Source organism: Lepisma saccharinum, chromosome 8 (genome assembly GCF_977018435.1).
Source record: "Lepisma saccharinum chromosome 8, izLepSacc3.1, whole genome shotgun sequence".
NCBI lineage: Eukaryota > Metazoa > Arthropoda > Insecta > Zygentoma > Lepismatidae > Lepisma > Lepisma saccharinum.
The window spans coordinates 58266050-58281686 of NC_139236.1; the positions used below are offsets into that span (position 1 = coordinate 58266050).

The following is a 15637-nucleotide window of genomic DNA, read 5'->3' on the forward strand; positions in this document are numbered from 1 at the left end:
GGATTTTAAATGGAATCCAGATTTCGAATTCGATCCATCCTGGCTCACGCTTATTTTAAATGTTTAAATAGTACGTAACTAAGTCTACTGTATATGTTTGCAGCTAATTCCAAACTGAGAAAGAGGAATAGTTGGCTAACTGAAAAGCAATGTGCAGTAGTATTGTACAACAGTTCTTTCTTTCCGCCAAACATGCCCACATTGCTCGATGACTTCTTATCTGTCGTAGCAGTTACATAAGAGCGATATTTTGATAGATTTCAAAAGTAACCGATGTCGTCCGTCACCTGTTGTAAAGCCTTTTGGGTGTCATTCCTATCTCTCCTGTCGGATCACACTTTAAACTGTAGGTCCAGTTCCAATTGGCCTTACTGTGCATAAAGTGGACTTAAAACACTAACTCAATCAATCTATCTTTCCTGTGTGAATCTTGATATGGCCTCCCCACCTCTCTCATGTATGTGTCCCTTCCCTGATACCCTTCAATTGCTCCATTGAGGATGAATTGTGATAGGATGAAGCAGACGTAGGAACAATCACAAACACATATGAGCAGATCACATATCCACAAAAAAGCTCCACGTAGGATTGTACTGGCTGTGAGTCCAGACGCCATAGTCTTGTTAGTCTGCTAAATACAGTCCAGGGTGTACTACGTGGAAGACAGTCTGACATTGGGTTGGTAGATTAGAGTATATTCTTAAATTCATGAGACAATTATTGAAAATATGGGTCGAAATCAGTTTCCCTCCAAAATTTGCTTTCTCTCTGTAATTCGTTATCATTCCAGAACCTGTCTTGCTTCCGGTATTCTTCTCACTCTGAAATCAGGATTCCCTCCGAAATCCGGATATTATATTTTCCGAATCCGGATTTCAAATTCTCCGAATGCGGATTTTTTTTGCTATCCCTAGAGAAAGGGGGCGGGGCTGCTTGCAAGTACGATTAAAAGAGAGATAAAATTTATTACATAAGATGAATTATATTAAATTAGATTATAATTAGAAACAGTATCACGTTATACATTCTGAGAAGGTTCAGTGAAACTACCTGGCCAACTTTTTTTCTTGGATCGGAAATTCCATTGTTTCTAAAATGGAACCCAGACCCTCAGGAGTCTTTTTAAGTTGTAAGTTTGCTAACCGCAACACGGTTTACTTCAAAGAAGGAAACATGTGGTCTTCATTTAGAACACTTCCCTTCGCGATAGCCACATCCCTCCTTATCCGACCCTCTTTCTCCCCCCTGTGGTGCACCAGCTGCGGCAACATACATACACTCAGGTCCTCATTTCGTTTGTTGCAGAATCTACAGTTCGAGGACATCAATGTCCTCGCATCGTTGATAGAATTATGTGCGATGCGAGGACCTGTGCACACATAACACAGGTGTACATTTGGTTATACAGATGACCTACAGTTAGAGGACCGTCCTCGTAATGTCTGTTACATGCCTGTAAGGAGAAAAGTTGTCATATCTTCGTTATTATTTAGCCATTTAGTATGCCGAAGCGCGTGGTGTTTCATCTCAATAAAACGTCTTTCTTGAGCGCTACTAATTGCAGTTGAGCCATGTCCTCGTATTGTATGTGGTCTGCTCATGTCCTCGCATGGTAGGGTAGACAAACAGGTGTGTGTGTGTGTGTGTGTGTGTGTGTGTGTGTGTGTGTGTGTATACACACACATATATGGGTCATTCCACGTCAAATCAGGCAGGAGTTGACCCTCATCTCCGATTTTGATGATATTTGGTACACAGCTTTGCTTTGCTCCAAAACCGATACCTGTGAAAGGATTTTGCCGAAATGTGATTATTAAGCATTATATGATGGTTGTTCAAAATGTCATTTTTGAGCAACATGCTCTTTTTCAATTAAGTATATCTCGGGAACGAACGAAGATACAGAAGCGTTCTTGAGCTCGTTGTAAAGAGGAAAGACGGTTGCATATTATGAGATGATTAAATGTTGAAACTTAGTAAAATTTGGACACTCTGCCCAAATGTTCAAATTTCAAGTTTGAACAGCTATAAACACTCCCAAAATCGACTTTTCTCATTTTTGGATATTTTAAACTACCATCCTTCCTCTTCATACTGAGAAGTTTTATCGAGGTGTTTTTTGATATAAGGGAGAACAATGAAATTGAAATTTGTCCTGCATCAGGAATGAACTGAGCTGCAGCGTCCCTATGATGAGACTTTTCATTTGTGTCGCGCTAGAGGGTATATATACTTACTGTTCAGGGACAGATGATATTCCTCTTGATAATTGGCTTCATTTTGTGCTGTTATTGCTAATTTATACGTTACTGTTTTCATATTTTTAGCCGCGTTCGTGGGGACGAGATGTGGGCGTGTTGTGAAAACTTCTATGTTAGCGTAAAAAATTAAGGGAAAAAAACGACGAATGTTGGGAATGTTTGAAAAAAATCATTACTTATGATATTTTATGAGAATTACTGTGAGTTAAAAGCAATGGCGGCAATTACGGGGACTTGGGGCAATTACTCTATTCTATATCTATATTACAGAAATATATGTAATTGTATTCACTATGTATCCTTCAAGTGGGCTCTGTAATTAGGTATGTACCTGTTGAGTTCAATAAATAAATAAATAAATTGATGAAGGGACATTCGCAAAGAACACCCATGCGCAGGCCGGGATTCGAACCTAGGATTCCTTGCGTCATAGCTCGCTGTGGTAACCACTCCACTACGGAGGTCGGCGTATATAAAGAAAAGAGATAGAAATAGAGAGATATGCAGAAAGAAAGCAAGAGATAAGCAGAGAAAGATTATATATATATATTAATTCGAACTCTAATTATCATACATTCGAATTAACATATACATCACATCATTAAAGATGATTTCAAGTAGAATAAACTTATTTTCTAATTACTAATTCGCAGGGAACGATATCATGCCAACCAGAATAAGGCACTGAACTGCAATGCTGGGCAGTCAAATTGAGGTGCGAAAGTCTCTCCAAATATCCTGAATAGCAGGGTATTGCATCCAAAGGTGCCTGAGAAGCTTTACATCACCAAGTTCAAGATGAAGAAGATGCCTGTAATGTCCCAAACCATAATAATCGCATTTATCATTCGATTTTATTTTTTTTAAATAACAGTATCGAGTATGATTTGTGCGTTTAAATTGACGGGACTTGATATGGTATACGGTCACGGAAAAATACAGATCACAATATCAGCTCCATTAATGTCAAGCCCAGGTTAGTTCTGGTTATTAGAATACGATTTAAATCTGTCTGTTGAATGAAAATAATATGTTAATTTAAGTCGCAAGAGTTCAGTCTTGATGCATGCACTTAAGTAGAGAAATTTATGAAGAAAATTGAGGAAGAAATTGGCCTGGGACCTTTCTATCATTTCAAAATGGTGGGAAGCATAACGCACCTAGTAGCCCTATTGTTGCCTGTCGTGTGTCTCAGAACTATAAACCACAGATTAGTTATATGAGTATGCATTCTTATATTGGTTGAAAATATAATAAACAGATTGATTGAGTTGGTGTTTTAAGTCCACTTTATGCACAATAAGGCTAATTGGTACTGGACCTACAGTTTAAAGTGGGACCCGAACGACTATGTGCCTCCACCGGGTATGGAACCCAGGACTCCTTGATTACAAGACGAATAATAAACAGAGTTTGTGTTGGTAAATGGATAAACTACTGCAAGAACGTCAAATGGAACCAAATGTAATATGAAACGTTCATTGAGAGAAGAAACTTTTACACCACAAGAAGTAAATCGGTAGATTGTGTACCAAGCAAAGTGATAGAAGTTATAGTATAGTGTACAATGATATTTGCCTACAGAATGTTCATGCCACTTTCGTTTTGCAACTAATAGTAATTTCGTTTGTGTACGTTCAATTGTGTAATGTAGGATTACGCAGTTAGTTCCAATTTTCTATTAAAGCTGCTGTAATATTATTTTTTTAAAAAAAATACCAATACGGCTCACGTTTTGCAAAGGTACATCCAAACAAACATTTATTTATGTTTCGAATAAAAAGCAGGCATTTTTGTAAGTTTTCACGGAAGGCGTTGTTGTGCGATCAAATTTGTGTGACAGTTGTAATCAATCGTCGTCCAACCTCTTTGTGAATTCATACACCTTTTGTAGAGCATGCAGTGACCCTTTACGAGATAATTTCATTAATCTTATTGACTACATATGAAATTTAACCTCTGCGATATTCTGTCGTGATAGCACTCAACCCTATTCATTGTTCAAGATGAGGCATTCATTTGAAGATAAATTACATAGGACTTTTCAGATTCTGATCTTGACGTTGTCACCACTCACGTTTTCGATGAAGATATTGATTATCATGCCCTTTGATTGACAAGTACGTTAATTAAGAAAACATTAAGGCAAGCTACTGCAAATAGGTTCGTTCACTAAGTAAGCTTATATTAAGAAAATACAAATGTTGTTACTCTCATTTGTATCTCGAACTTCATTGAACAGTGTATCCATTTGCAGAGGTGATTACAATTCCGTTGTAGGTGTGGGTTTCTGCAGTTAAAGTAACTGGTAAGCTATTATTGTCAGTATCTCATTATTTTTAGGTTTTTATACAGCTAATTCCTACTCATTAGTAATGCGGTAACAACACAAACAGCTTTGATATTTTTTCTAAAATAATATATTTTGGGCTAAGTTGCTATTTAAGCAAAGATATATGGATAAAGGTCGAATCACATCCAGTTAGTTGGCGCTGAACTGGCTACCTGCCCGGATGTGATGGCTGCCTGGCTGGCTGCTTGACTGGTTTGAAGGAATAGGACATGTTCTAATTGCTACTGGCTTTCCTCGACTGGATTCTGTGGAACAGCCAATCATAGCAAAGTTTGGCCATGTGAAGATAAACTGTGGTTTCCGAGTGTTGGCTGTTTTTGTTCATTTCTCGATTTTTTTTAAAAAGTAGAGAGATGACGTGCAGTGCATTCGTGTTCAGTTCAATAATATTTAGGTATTTATACAAAGCGATGAGATGTGTACGTGACAAATATGATTAGCTGAAAATGAAAATCCTTATTGTTACAAGTGTATTAAACGTTTGATTTTTTTTCCTTTGAGATTGAATCCTTCGAATCTGATGTATGAATATGCGTACCCGAGTTCATTAAAAATCTTGTTCGGTACGCATTCATTACCGTATTTTTTTCGAGCGAATTTGTAGTACATACTTTTCTTTTTTAATTTTTAATAAAACCACAAAACCGTAATTCTTCTACAACTTCTTCAAATTGCTCGTTCATCTTTACAGAGATTGTCTGCTCTGCGCAATGTCTTATGGGAACAAAAGACTATCGACAAGTACGGCAACAAGTATCGTGTGAGGCGAAAACTGGCAAATTGGTAGCCAGTCCAGCGCCAACTAAGGCATTCCTACTGGAAATCCAGTTTCATGTGATTCGGGCTTACTCATGTCAAGGCAGTCCAGTCTTCACAAGCTTTGAACTGTAAGTTAAAAAATGCGTTGCAATTTCACACAATTCATACCACAACATTTATTTTTATATTGCGATTTTCGGTAAATTAAGAGTTAAGTCACGTAAAAAAAGAAGAAAATAAACTTTAACCCACATTTTCAAGCATAAAGTTGAAGTAATTTAATACTCCCTCTGTCCCATAATTATTGTCCGGTACACCTTTGTTTGTTGTCCCATAATAATTGTCCGATATTCAAACTGTGACACTGGTGTGTACAGAAGAAGAAAATGAAACACGGGAATGAGTCACACAACTTTATTACTCAAGGATCAGTACAAATTGGCCGATCAAGTATCCAAAAGAACATAAATAAAAATTATCAATTCAGGATCAATACAAAGTTACCAAGAAGTTCGACAAAATAAAACATCAAGACGAAAGAGATTGTTGGTCCAGGAAGGTTGTCATCCCATCAACGAGCTAGATCTAGTGCTGCAGTGCTGCTCTAGCCTGGTCGTAAATGTTCCGAGGACACTCCAAGCAAGATGGCAGGACGTTGCGGCGGTTCAAGTGTGCTTTTTGCATATGGGGAATCCTGTAGTTGTTCCCACCTTGGACGCGCATAATTTCAATGAGACAGGACTGCAAAGTGAGAAAGACGTTGTTGAGCTTGTCGTGTGTCAGATCAGAGAAAGATGTTTCAACGGCGGCGATCAACTCATCAATAGTTTGTGGAGCTGCCTTATGCTGGAGAGACTGAATTGCCCTGAAGTACCCCAGATCTAAAACATTCATGTCCGGACTGTTTGGCGGTTGGCATACGAGATCCAAAGTGATTCCACTGGCCGCTGCAGCATCCATCCAGGCGCGGTCATTGGGAATGATATGCGGACGCGCATTGTCCTGCTGAACGGACACCTGGATTCTCCTTGCGCGCTGTCCACGAGGCCATTGTGCATCTATTGCTGGGATTAACTTGTTGATGAGCATGTCCCGGTAAACATCTTTGGTAAAAGTTAATGGCTTGGTGACCATTGTACCAGCAGGACGATTCCTGCTGTTCCTCTTGGCAGGTTCCTTGCTGACGAACGGCCAAATGCCTAACTTACCATTAAACCACTGATTGCGACCAGGATCCCAACGAGGACGTGCGACGGCAGCCAGAAACATGACCTTGGGAATAAACGATTTGCTTTTACATGTACGGTGCCGGTCTGATTCGTTGGGCAGTAAGTACAATTTCTGACCGTCCTTCATCAGGTAGAACCATTTTTCATCCACATGAACTGTCTCCATCATCATGTTGAACTTCGGATTTCCGCTTTCAGGACAAGCGACTGTGGTAGGATCCAGCATTGACAAGGCAAATTTTAGACGTTACGTCTTGTTGCTATCAGTCAATAATGGCTTCAGCGCATTCGTATGCACTCTGATCTCTCCTGCCTTCACACGCCTGTGTAGGGTACTCTTAGCAACGTTTAGCGCCACTGCCATTGAACGAATATTCTGCCGCTTTCGCAGCGGTAGGTGCTGTAGTCGTTGTAGGGCGAGATCCTTCTTCTTTGGTCCGACTTTGCCTTTCATCCGAGATGCAACCGCAGCACAAATGGTACCATTTTTCAACGATTGCCGCCCCTGTTGCCAAATGGGACGTACTGTTCTCGTACTTACATGAAATTTCTCGGCCGCACTTGTCATGGCACCTTTCTTCACTACGCCAGCCGTACTGTTTTCCAACAGAAACTCGTACACTGCCTGTCGTTTACTGTCCGTGAGGTTCTTGCTACCCCTGTCGCTTCGTATCAAGGGTTGTGTGTTCATGGCTGTTCTCACACGTACTCACTGAAGGAGTGCTCTACTAACGATTTGCAGCGTGCCTTGCTAGACCGGTTTGCATACAGTGCCACACCGGTGTGTTGCAACCAAACGCCCCCTTTTGGTAATCGTCTGGACGGTATTTGTTGCTCGTTGCGATAAGGTCACGTTGTTCCTCTTCACAATCTTCAAGACTGGTCTACTGTGCCTCTCCTCATGCATGTGCTTTCCATCTGCCTCTTCGTCTGTTAATCCTGTACTACCATTTTAGCCTACCGGACTATAATTATGGGACAGAGGGAGTAGTATATTTAGTTTTGCAACTTATTAAAGATATTTAGATTACCTGGAGGATTTTTTTGGAAATTTGATGATAACCAATCCATCATTACATATTGCATTTGCAAAAATAAATTCAAATAAACATAAGTTGGACATTTGAATCTTGAGGTATCTGTTGGATTGTGGAATAATTTCGTGTCAAAGCTGCAGTGTCATCTTCTCAGACTCCTGCATAATTTCATAGGCTCTTCTTCAATGATCTATCCACACACCTGATACCTCTCCAAAATTTTTCCGAAAGCTAATTTACGGTTAGTTTAGCTCTAAATTTACCCTCAAATGGAGTTTTTTTTTAATAAACCCTGTTTTTCTTCGTTTTCGTTACACACAACACATAGGAAGAGTGTGTGGAGATGTTATTAACACCTGAACTATTGCTTCCTGCCTGTTTCTTCATTTTGACTCTATCAGCAGCTTTAACACTCGTGAAAACTACTGTGCAATATGCGTATTTGAAATTTTGAATCGGTACAGTACTGTGTATTTTGTTTGAGGTGCCACGCTGCCCTGGCCACCCCAAAGTGTAATACCTGTTCATGTTGATAATAGTTTTGTTGAAAAGTTTCGTGCTTTTGCTTGCCATACTGTAGCGTCGTTACTAATCAAATGATTTTCTTACAGGAACCAAGCGAGAGAAACAACTGAATCATGGCAGAGGCAAAAGGAAGCAGCAGATCAACGTTGGTTTCGGATTCTTCGATTGAAGAACAAAAGGCCAAAAGACTGCCACAGTACCTAGCAACATTTTCAGGTAAGAATGGTTTTCGTATTTTGTGTAGGCTAAAATATTAATGGAATCATGGGATTTTCAAGATACAGTGCATTTTTTGTTTGTTTATATTAGTGGCGTGCATACAAGGTAAGCTACCGAAGCACTGCTTGGGTATGTAATTATAATTTTGCATAATTCCCAGGATACTTAGACTCCCCGAAAGTGTGGAGAGGCATTTTTGCGGAGCCCGTGAAATACTAAAATGCCGCAAAGCAGTGGCGTGCGGTGTTTTTATCAAGGCAACCCTGCCCCTTGATTTACTATTGTTTATTTAAAATATATAGGGTAAAACGAGGAGAGACGCCGCACCTTTTCATAACTGAATAGAAAAACAATATCTCTGCTTTTGTGGAAATTTATTGACATGAAAACTTAACTACAGTCCTTGCACTTTAAGAAAAAAAATAATTGGCATCCATTAGGAAGAATTTAAATGGATATGTTTTTCAAATTACAAAAGCATTGAATTTTGAGTGTCATGAAAAACACGAGGAGAGATGCCGCACTGACTCACTTCTGCCTCTTTAAGTTTTTCTCACGAACATTCTTTCTTCCACAGTCCACACACATTGTTCCATACACAGTGCAGCTTTCGTGTAACCATTTCGAACACGTAACACACTGGATCCAGTCAGATTTGGAAGCCGTGAGGAATTAATTCTCCAAGCATTCCACACAATTGTTGATGTCTTGCTCAGATCCACTCGCTGTAGCATCTGGCGCAGGTTGCTTTGTGCCGGTTGTTTTTATTTCTTTCTGTCCTGTCTTGATCCTGGAAGTTGATTGCGAGTTTTTTGGTTTCATATTTGCAAGTCTGGAAGCGGGATTGAGCACTTCGGCTGACTGTTTGAACCTTTTACCTTGGCGAGCAACTTCTGGAATGGAACTCGGCTGGCGGAGGCACTTACTGGGGCTTTCCGTGGGAGTGGAACTACAGGTAGATGTTGAAGGGTTTGAATTTATTCCTGGTAATTGATTCTGAGGCACAAAAGGAGGTTGTTGAGTTCCTTTTGGTGTCAGTTGTGTTGCTTGCGAGGTTGTTGGTTTAACTGTGACAGGTGAGAGGCTTCCTGAGGTACTCGATGGAGGTGACTCTAGATCCTGCGAATCAATATGGTCATATATTTTGGTGTGGGTGGATGAAAGTGGACTAGAACCTGACTGACAAGCATCAGAAATGGAAAAAGAAGTAGTCGGGAATAGCATTTGAATTCAAATGGTAAATGCCACAGGCTCGGAAACCTGAAATGGCATTTCCAACAGAAGCAACTTTATTCCACGCCGCACCAATGAGAGAGCCTGCTTGGTATCTTGTGATATTCCTGTCTTTATGGGTTCTCTCTCATCCATGATGTTGCTTCCTTGTTGTAATATGATTGTACTGGACCAAATACAGATCGGTCCAAGGGTTGAAGGGCTTGTGTAGTGTGACTTGGCAAACACAAAACGATAACGCCAACTTCAGCCGCATACTCCAGAAGCTCTAATGCATGGACATGTGATGAATGGCCTTCTAGGAGTAGAAGCGTTTTGCCTGAATGTTTCCTGGAAACGAAGGGTTCTTTGAACCATTTCATGAACAGAACAGCACTGATGTACAGCGATTTAGGGTTCATGTAGACATCGGATCCTGCAGGAAGTCCATAAACGAATTCAGGTTTTTTATTCACACCTTTCATAATAAGAACAGGAGGAAGAAATGTTCTTTCTGCACTGGAACACCCTACCAGCGTTACATTTTCTCCCCTTTCTTTTGGAGTCAATGTGTGCACAGTCTTTGAACCTTTGGAGGTCACAACCTTTCCAGGTCTGTTAATGAGGGGGAATCCTGTTTCATCGACTTTAAAAATGTTACCTGGTTTATTGATTAAATCATGTTCTTCCATAACCTTTTCTAGCAACGTAAAATAGTTTTTCACATCTTCACGAATCATTCCTTGAGCTCTGTTGATAGAGAGGCCTTGAGCTTGTCGCAAAGAAAGTTCAGGATTTCTCCTCAGGAAGGAATTTAACCATACGTTTCCTGCCATCTGCGATTCATGCGAGAACGTGTGTTTAATATTTAATTTTTCAGCAAATTTGTACGCCAACACCCTAACTGCTTGTCTGTCTGGAGCGCCTGTTGCACCTAGACGTTGAATATGGGAAACTAATTTATTTTCATTATGGGCACGGAAAACCCCTTCAGGTCCAAGACTCTTTTTGGAGAAATCGCCTTCTTCAATCCTTCAACATATGGTTCTCGCTGGAATGCCGTAATATCGTTCAGCTTCTCTTGTCCCTATATCCCCGGCTTGCACTCTGGTACATGCCTCTTTCAGGGTCTCATCAGACCACGAAGCTCTAGCAGATCTTCTTCTGTATGTGTTGGGCATCCTGAATTCTGAAAAGAATAAGATACGAGTGCTTAGAAACTTTTAGACAATTTAATATTTAAGTACACTCTATTTTACATAACTTATATACAAGCACAAGTAACATGTGTATAATGTTGTGTTTGTATTGCATTCTTTGTTAAAATACATAGTCTACAGTACATATAACACTGTGTTCAAAATATTCAATGTGTCAAAAGGTGAAATAAATGACACTGTACACCTTATAATATGAGTGTGAGAAAAGTACGGCATCTCTCCTAACAGAAAAATGTGCGGCATCTCTCCTTTGTGTAACTGCGGCAACAATCCTTTTTCTCGAGGAGAGATGCCGCACCAGTTGCTTTTTACTGGTTTTGTAGTTTCGGTGCAAAATCGTGCGAAAGGTAATCGCAATACTCTAACAAGTATTCTATAAAATATTTGTCACGTAGAAACTAGCGTGCGCTCTATTACGATCTATCACACTTACCTTTCATAAAATTTCGACGGTCAATTCACCAGGAAATTTTCATATGAAGGCGCCCCACTCCTTTCCAATTCACTTGACTGGTATCTACTGCACTGGCGTGGTGGAATGAACGACAGTTACACATCCTTGCAGAATATTGCTACCATCTGATGTGTACTAGGCAAGCTACAGCATGTGCGGCATCTCCCCGCCTGCGGCGTCTCTCCTCGTTTTACCCTATATATTCAGTGCTTCGGCTATCTAAATGGTCACCGCACGCTACTGGCGTATGGCATCATAAATTGCGAGTATTTTGAAAAGTATATACCTCGGATTTTCAGCAGTTCCGTCGACCTTGAATAAATAACGAGAGGACTAGACAGTCGTGTCTCTCCATCTCATAGATGGCGCTTGTGATTTTAAGTACTTTTCACTGGGGTTGAATCATAACATGGTTGCGTTCTTTTTTTTTAATGAAAAGGCGAGAGTGTGATAAAACTGTTTATGAGAGAATGTTCGATTTCCTCTCCGCATCAATTAGTAAGATCTGTTATTGTAACTAATGTGCTCTCCTCGATATCTAATTGGAACGAGCGTTAACTTTCGTGGACTATTCAAGAGGACCCACCTCCCCTGCCATATCTGTAATGAACTATTCCGGGTACTTGAGAAAACTTAGGCTAATTTGGCCTCTTGCTACTGGAGAAACCCGTCGCTATTACATTCCATCCAACAACAGAAATTCAGTTTCCTCCTTTTCATAGTTAGGCCGAAACAACTTCTAACCATTGCAAGGCAAAACATTCGGATTCAGAAAATTGTACGTTGGAGTCAATGGACAAAGAAACATATAGGACTATACTGTAGAGACTTAAAATTAAAAACCATGAAAGAAAATGTCAGGTCGTTCCTAGAGCACTACTCCTGCGCCAGCAGCACGTTCTTACGTGTATATTTGGGGATGGTTTGATACCTCTCCTCGACAATTCTAAGTTGGCAACACCTTTGAGTTCAAATTTATGAAGTACAGGGTGTCCTAAAAGGTACTTTACAACTTCAGTGTCATATAACGAGACTTGTAATTCACTTAGAGAAACAAAGTAAGTTTTATGTGATGCACCAACTCAAAACGTTTTGTTCTGTTAGGTAATGAATAACTTCCTTGTCTTTCCAGGTGGCAGGAGAAACATAATTTGAGAAATGGAGGAAAAGGCGCAGTGTGTGGCTTGGTTTATTGAAACCAAGTCAGACACCCAAGTCCAGAGAAATTTCAGAACGCGATACGGGAAATCACCACCCTCTCGGCAATCCATAAGAAAATGGCACAGCAACTTCATGCAGACAGGCAGTGTGGATTTGAAGCACCATGTAGGTAGGCCAAGAACAAGTGAAGAAGAAACTGAAAGAATTCGACAGGCTTTCCAGCGTTCACCGCAGAAGTCTATTCGGAAGGCATCACAGGAGCTGCAAATCCCTCGCACAACAGTACGCAGGGCACTCTAAAAGCACCTTCAGTTGTGTCCATACCGACTGCAATTTTTACAGCAGATCAAACCAGATGACAGGCTACAAAGGCCAAAATTCAATAAACCAAGCCACACACTGCGCCTTTTCCTGTGCAGACTCCATTTCTCAAATTATGTTGCTCCTGCCACCTGGAAAGACAAGGAAGTTATTTATTACCTAACAGAACAAACCTTTAAGTGAATTACAAGTCTCGTTATATGACATTCAAGTTGTAAAGTACCTTTTGGGACACGTACTTCATCTTCATGCTCTTTACTTTCAGCAACGCTCGCTGGTTTTGCGGATGGAAATGTTCTGGGTTGGACATCACCAGCCAATCCCAAATTGAGAGACGATACAGACATTGGCTTGTCGGAGGATGACCTGTCTTGGATCGGAGCGGTGATGGCGCTGGGTGCTCTAGCAGCAACTCTCCCCGCGGGTCAGGTAATGGAACTCATCGGCAGGAAGCGTAGCATGCTCGTTTTAATCATTCCCTTCGTGGTGGGCTGGGCTCTGCTGGCGTTCCACACCAACGCCGCGATGCTGTTTGCTGGAAGGTTCATAACAGGGATCTGCGCTGGTGCCTACAGCATCATCGTGCCCGTGTACATCGGCGAAGTGACCGAGAAAAGTATACGTGGGAGACTCACTGGAAGCTTCGAGGTGATGATCACTGGAGGTATCCTCTTCACGTACGTCGTCGGTTCTTACGTGTCCGTTATGATCCTCTGCATACTCTGCGGTATTGTTCCCATTGTGTTCGGTGTGACGTTCTTCTTCATGCCCGAATCTCCCGTGTACTATCTGAAGAAGGATCGGCACGATTTGGCAGTGGAGTCTTTGAAGTTCTTGAGAGGTCCCGACTACGACTTGCAGCCCGAGATTGAGGAGATGGAGGAGTACCTCAGAGAAAACGAGGGCCACAAGATATCGCTTGACATGTTGCTGACGAAAGCTGCCGTCAGAGCTGGCGTGATCTCTTACGGCATCATGTTCTTCCAGCAGCTAGGAGGGATCAACGCTGCAATATTTTACACCCAGGACATATTCAGCGCAGCTCAAGTGGAGCTTGATGAAGCTATCTCCTCCATTATAGTCGGAATAGCGCTCATGTCTTCCGCATACGTCAGCACCATACTCGTAGATCACGCAGGGAGGAAATCTCTGCTTGCAATCTCCTGTGCCGTGTCCGGGATCAGCGCCGCTTTCCTCGGAGTCTACTTCTACCTGATGGACAACAACGGGAAAGAGTCTGTGAAGGACTTTGGTTGGCTGCCCCTTACCAGCATGGCCATTTACATCATAGCGAACGAGATCGGGTTGGGTCCGATGGGGTGGGTGATCAACGGAGAGGTATTCCCTCCCGAAATCAAAGGATTTGGTGGATCTGTCTCGTGCCTTATAAACTGGACGTTAGTGTTTGTCGTGACCAAGTTCTACGAAGACATGGCGACTGCTTGGGGTCGTGGGGTCACGTTCTGGATCTTCGCGGGCATCTGCTTCCTCGGTCTAGTGTTCATGCTCACCGTTGTGATTGAAACCAAGAACAAGTCCCTGGAAGAAATACAGAGGGAGCTATCGGGGAAACCGAGGAAGGATACCAGAATCAATCAAACAGAAAAGTTTTAGCAACTTTCCCATGGAGAGTTCCATCATTATAGCCCAGCATTTCAGTTACTTTAGCTGAATATTTAAATCTTGCTGGACCATTATCTCAACATGGGACGTGTTCCTTAAGTGATAACGGACCGCACGCATTGAACAAAAATAGGTTGTGAACCTGGCAAAAGCAGTTATTTTTCTGACTTTACGAACGCACTAGGGGAAAGTGTCAGTTGCAGTGTTTTGTTTATGGAAAGTTTGCACGTGACGTCCAGTGGGATACCAGCCCTTCTGGCAGATATAAACTTTACTTACTTTATAACATGTTCTGTTCAAATTATATTTTCCAAGCTAGTGCAGCCTGAAAGCATCCATGCATTTTTTGGAAGTAGTCCACCAGTTTCATGCAATATTTCAGACTCCCAGACCGTGCTTTGAGTGCAAGAACGAACGTCACGCTTGGACTTAAGGAATGGCCATTTGCCGTAACTGGTGTAACGCATGCGACTTTTGGAACCCCTTCATGATAAGATGGTGATAATGACGCTCACTATTTATCACAATAAGATTGTATCTGCACGATAGATATCATCGACGACTCGATCACGTGCAGTGATTTTGGAAAGGAATTATTGTGTTGCTGATTATCAACAGGCGTGATTGGAAAATTATATGGTGCATCACGTAAATTCTCAAAGTACAAGGTTATTAATTCACAGTAGTTGTCGAAGTTGACGTTGGCTATATGTTTTTCAAGCCAGAATCAACAAGGCGAAACTGCGTTTTGAATGCGCTAAACAATTTCCAATATGTCCAAGCTATAACAAGCTTACCTCCGAACATTTGATGTGTAACTGTTTCCGTTACTGCAGTAATTCTGCATCTTTTCCATACTGTACTCTGTAAGGGGCTTGTTTTGTGATAACGCACTTTCAAAGTCAAGCAAGCACATTGCTCTCTGTGGAACAGTGACCATTTTGAAGTATGACGTCATAATTTCCCAGACATCAAAGCGGCGGTTTCAGAGATGCCAAATAAACGCTTTTAAGTACCCTTTGATATTATGTCGGAAGTTATATTTCCGCTTTGAAACTAATGTCACGGAGAGAAACCGACAATAATCCCGAATCGCCTTGTATTTTTTAAATGACTTATGCCTACGAAAATGATAAATAGAACTGTGAACTTTTCTACTGGTTGGATAGTGTGACCACAACTTCAAGTGAGAAATGGAAAATTTATTATCTGACGAAGCATATGAAAATAAAAGTTATTACAATGATTACCTCTGTTTATTTC

The 15637-nt window shown here is 41.1% G+C and overlaps 2 protein-coding genes across 2 annotated transcripts; one reads left to right on the plus strand and one right to left on the minus strand.

The window, feature by feature from the left end:
• Window positions 1-5958: 5958 nt before the first annotated feature.
• On the minus strand, window positions 5959-6774 carry LOC145991801 (uncharacterized). Its single transcript, XM_083127851.1, has 2 exons — window positions 6295-6774; window positions 5959-6114 (listed from the first exon to the last, which is right to left on the minus strand). Exons 1-2 carry the CDS (start codon window positions 6772-6774, stop codon window positions 5959-5961), a joined length of 636 nt encoding a protein of 211 aa, XP_082983977.1.
• A 1475-nt stretch (window positions 6775-8249) lies between these two features.
• Window positions 8250-15543, plus strand: LOC145991489 (facilitated trehalose transporter Tret1-like). The gene is made up of 2 exons (XM_083127504.1): window positions 8250-8380; window positions 13017-15543. The coding sequence occupies exons 1-2, from the start codon at window positions 8278-8280 to the stop codon at window positions 14363-14365; spliced, it is 1452 nt and encodes a 483-aa protein (XP_082983630.1). The 5' UTR covers window positions 8250-8277; the 3' UTR covers window positions 14366-15543.
• Window positions 15544-15637: the final 94 nt, after the last annotated feature.

Bases quoted from the DNA above. Each gene is read 5' to 3' on its own strand.
- LOC145991801 (XM_083127851.1), bottom strand. From the start codon at position 6,774: ATGATGATGGAGACAGTTCATGTGGATGAAAAATGGTTCTACCTGATG. The intron at 6,115-6,294 runs GTATGCCAACCG...CTCACTTTGCAG, and splicing joins GTGGAATCACTTTGGATCTC to TCCTGTCTCATTGAAATTAT.
- LOC145991489 (XM_083127504.1), top strand. From the start codon at position 8,278: ATGGCAGAGGCAAAAGGAAGCAGCAGATCAACGTTGGTTTCGGATTCT. The intron at 8,381-13,016 runs GTAAGAATGGTT...CTTTACTTTCAG, and splicing joins GTACCTAGCAACATTTTCAG to CAACGCTCGCTGGTTTTGCG.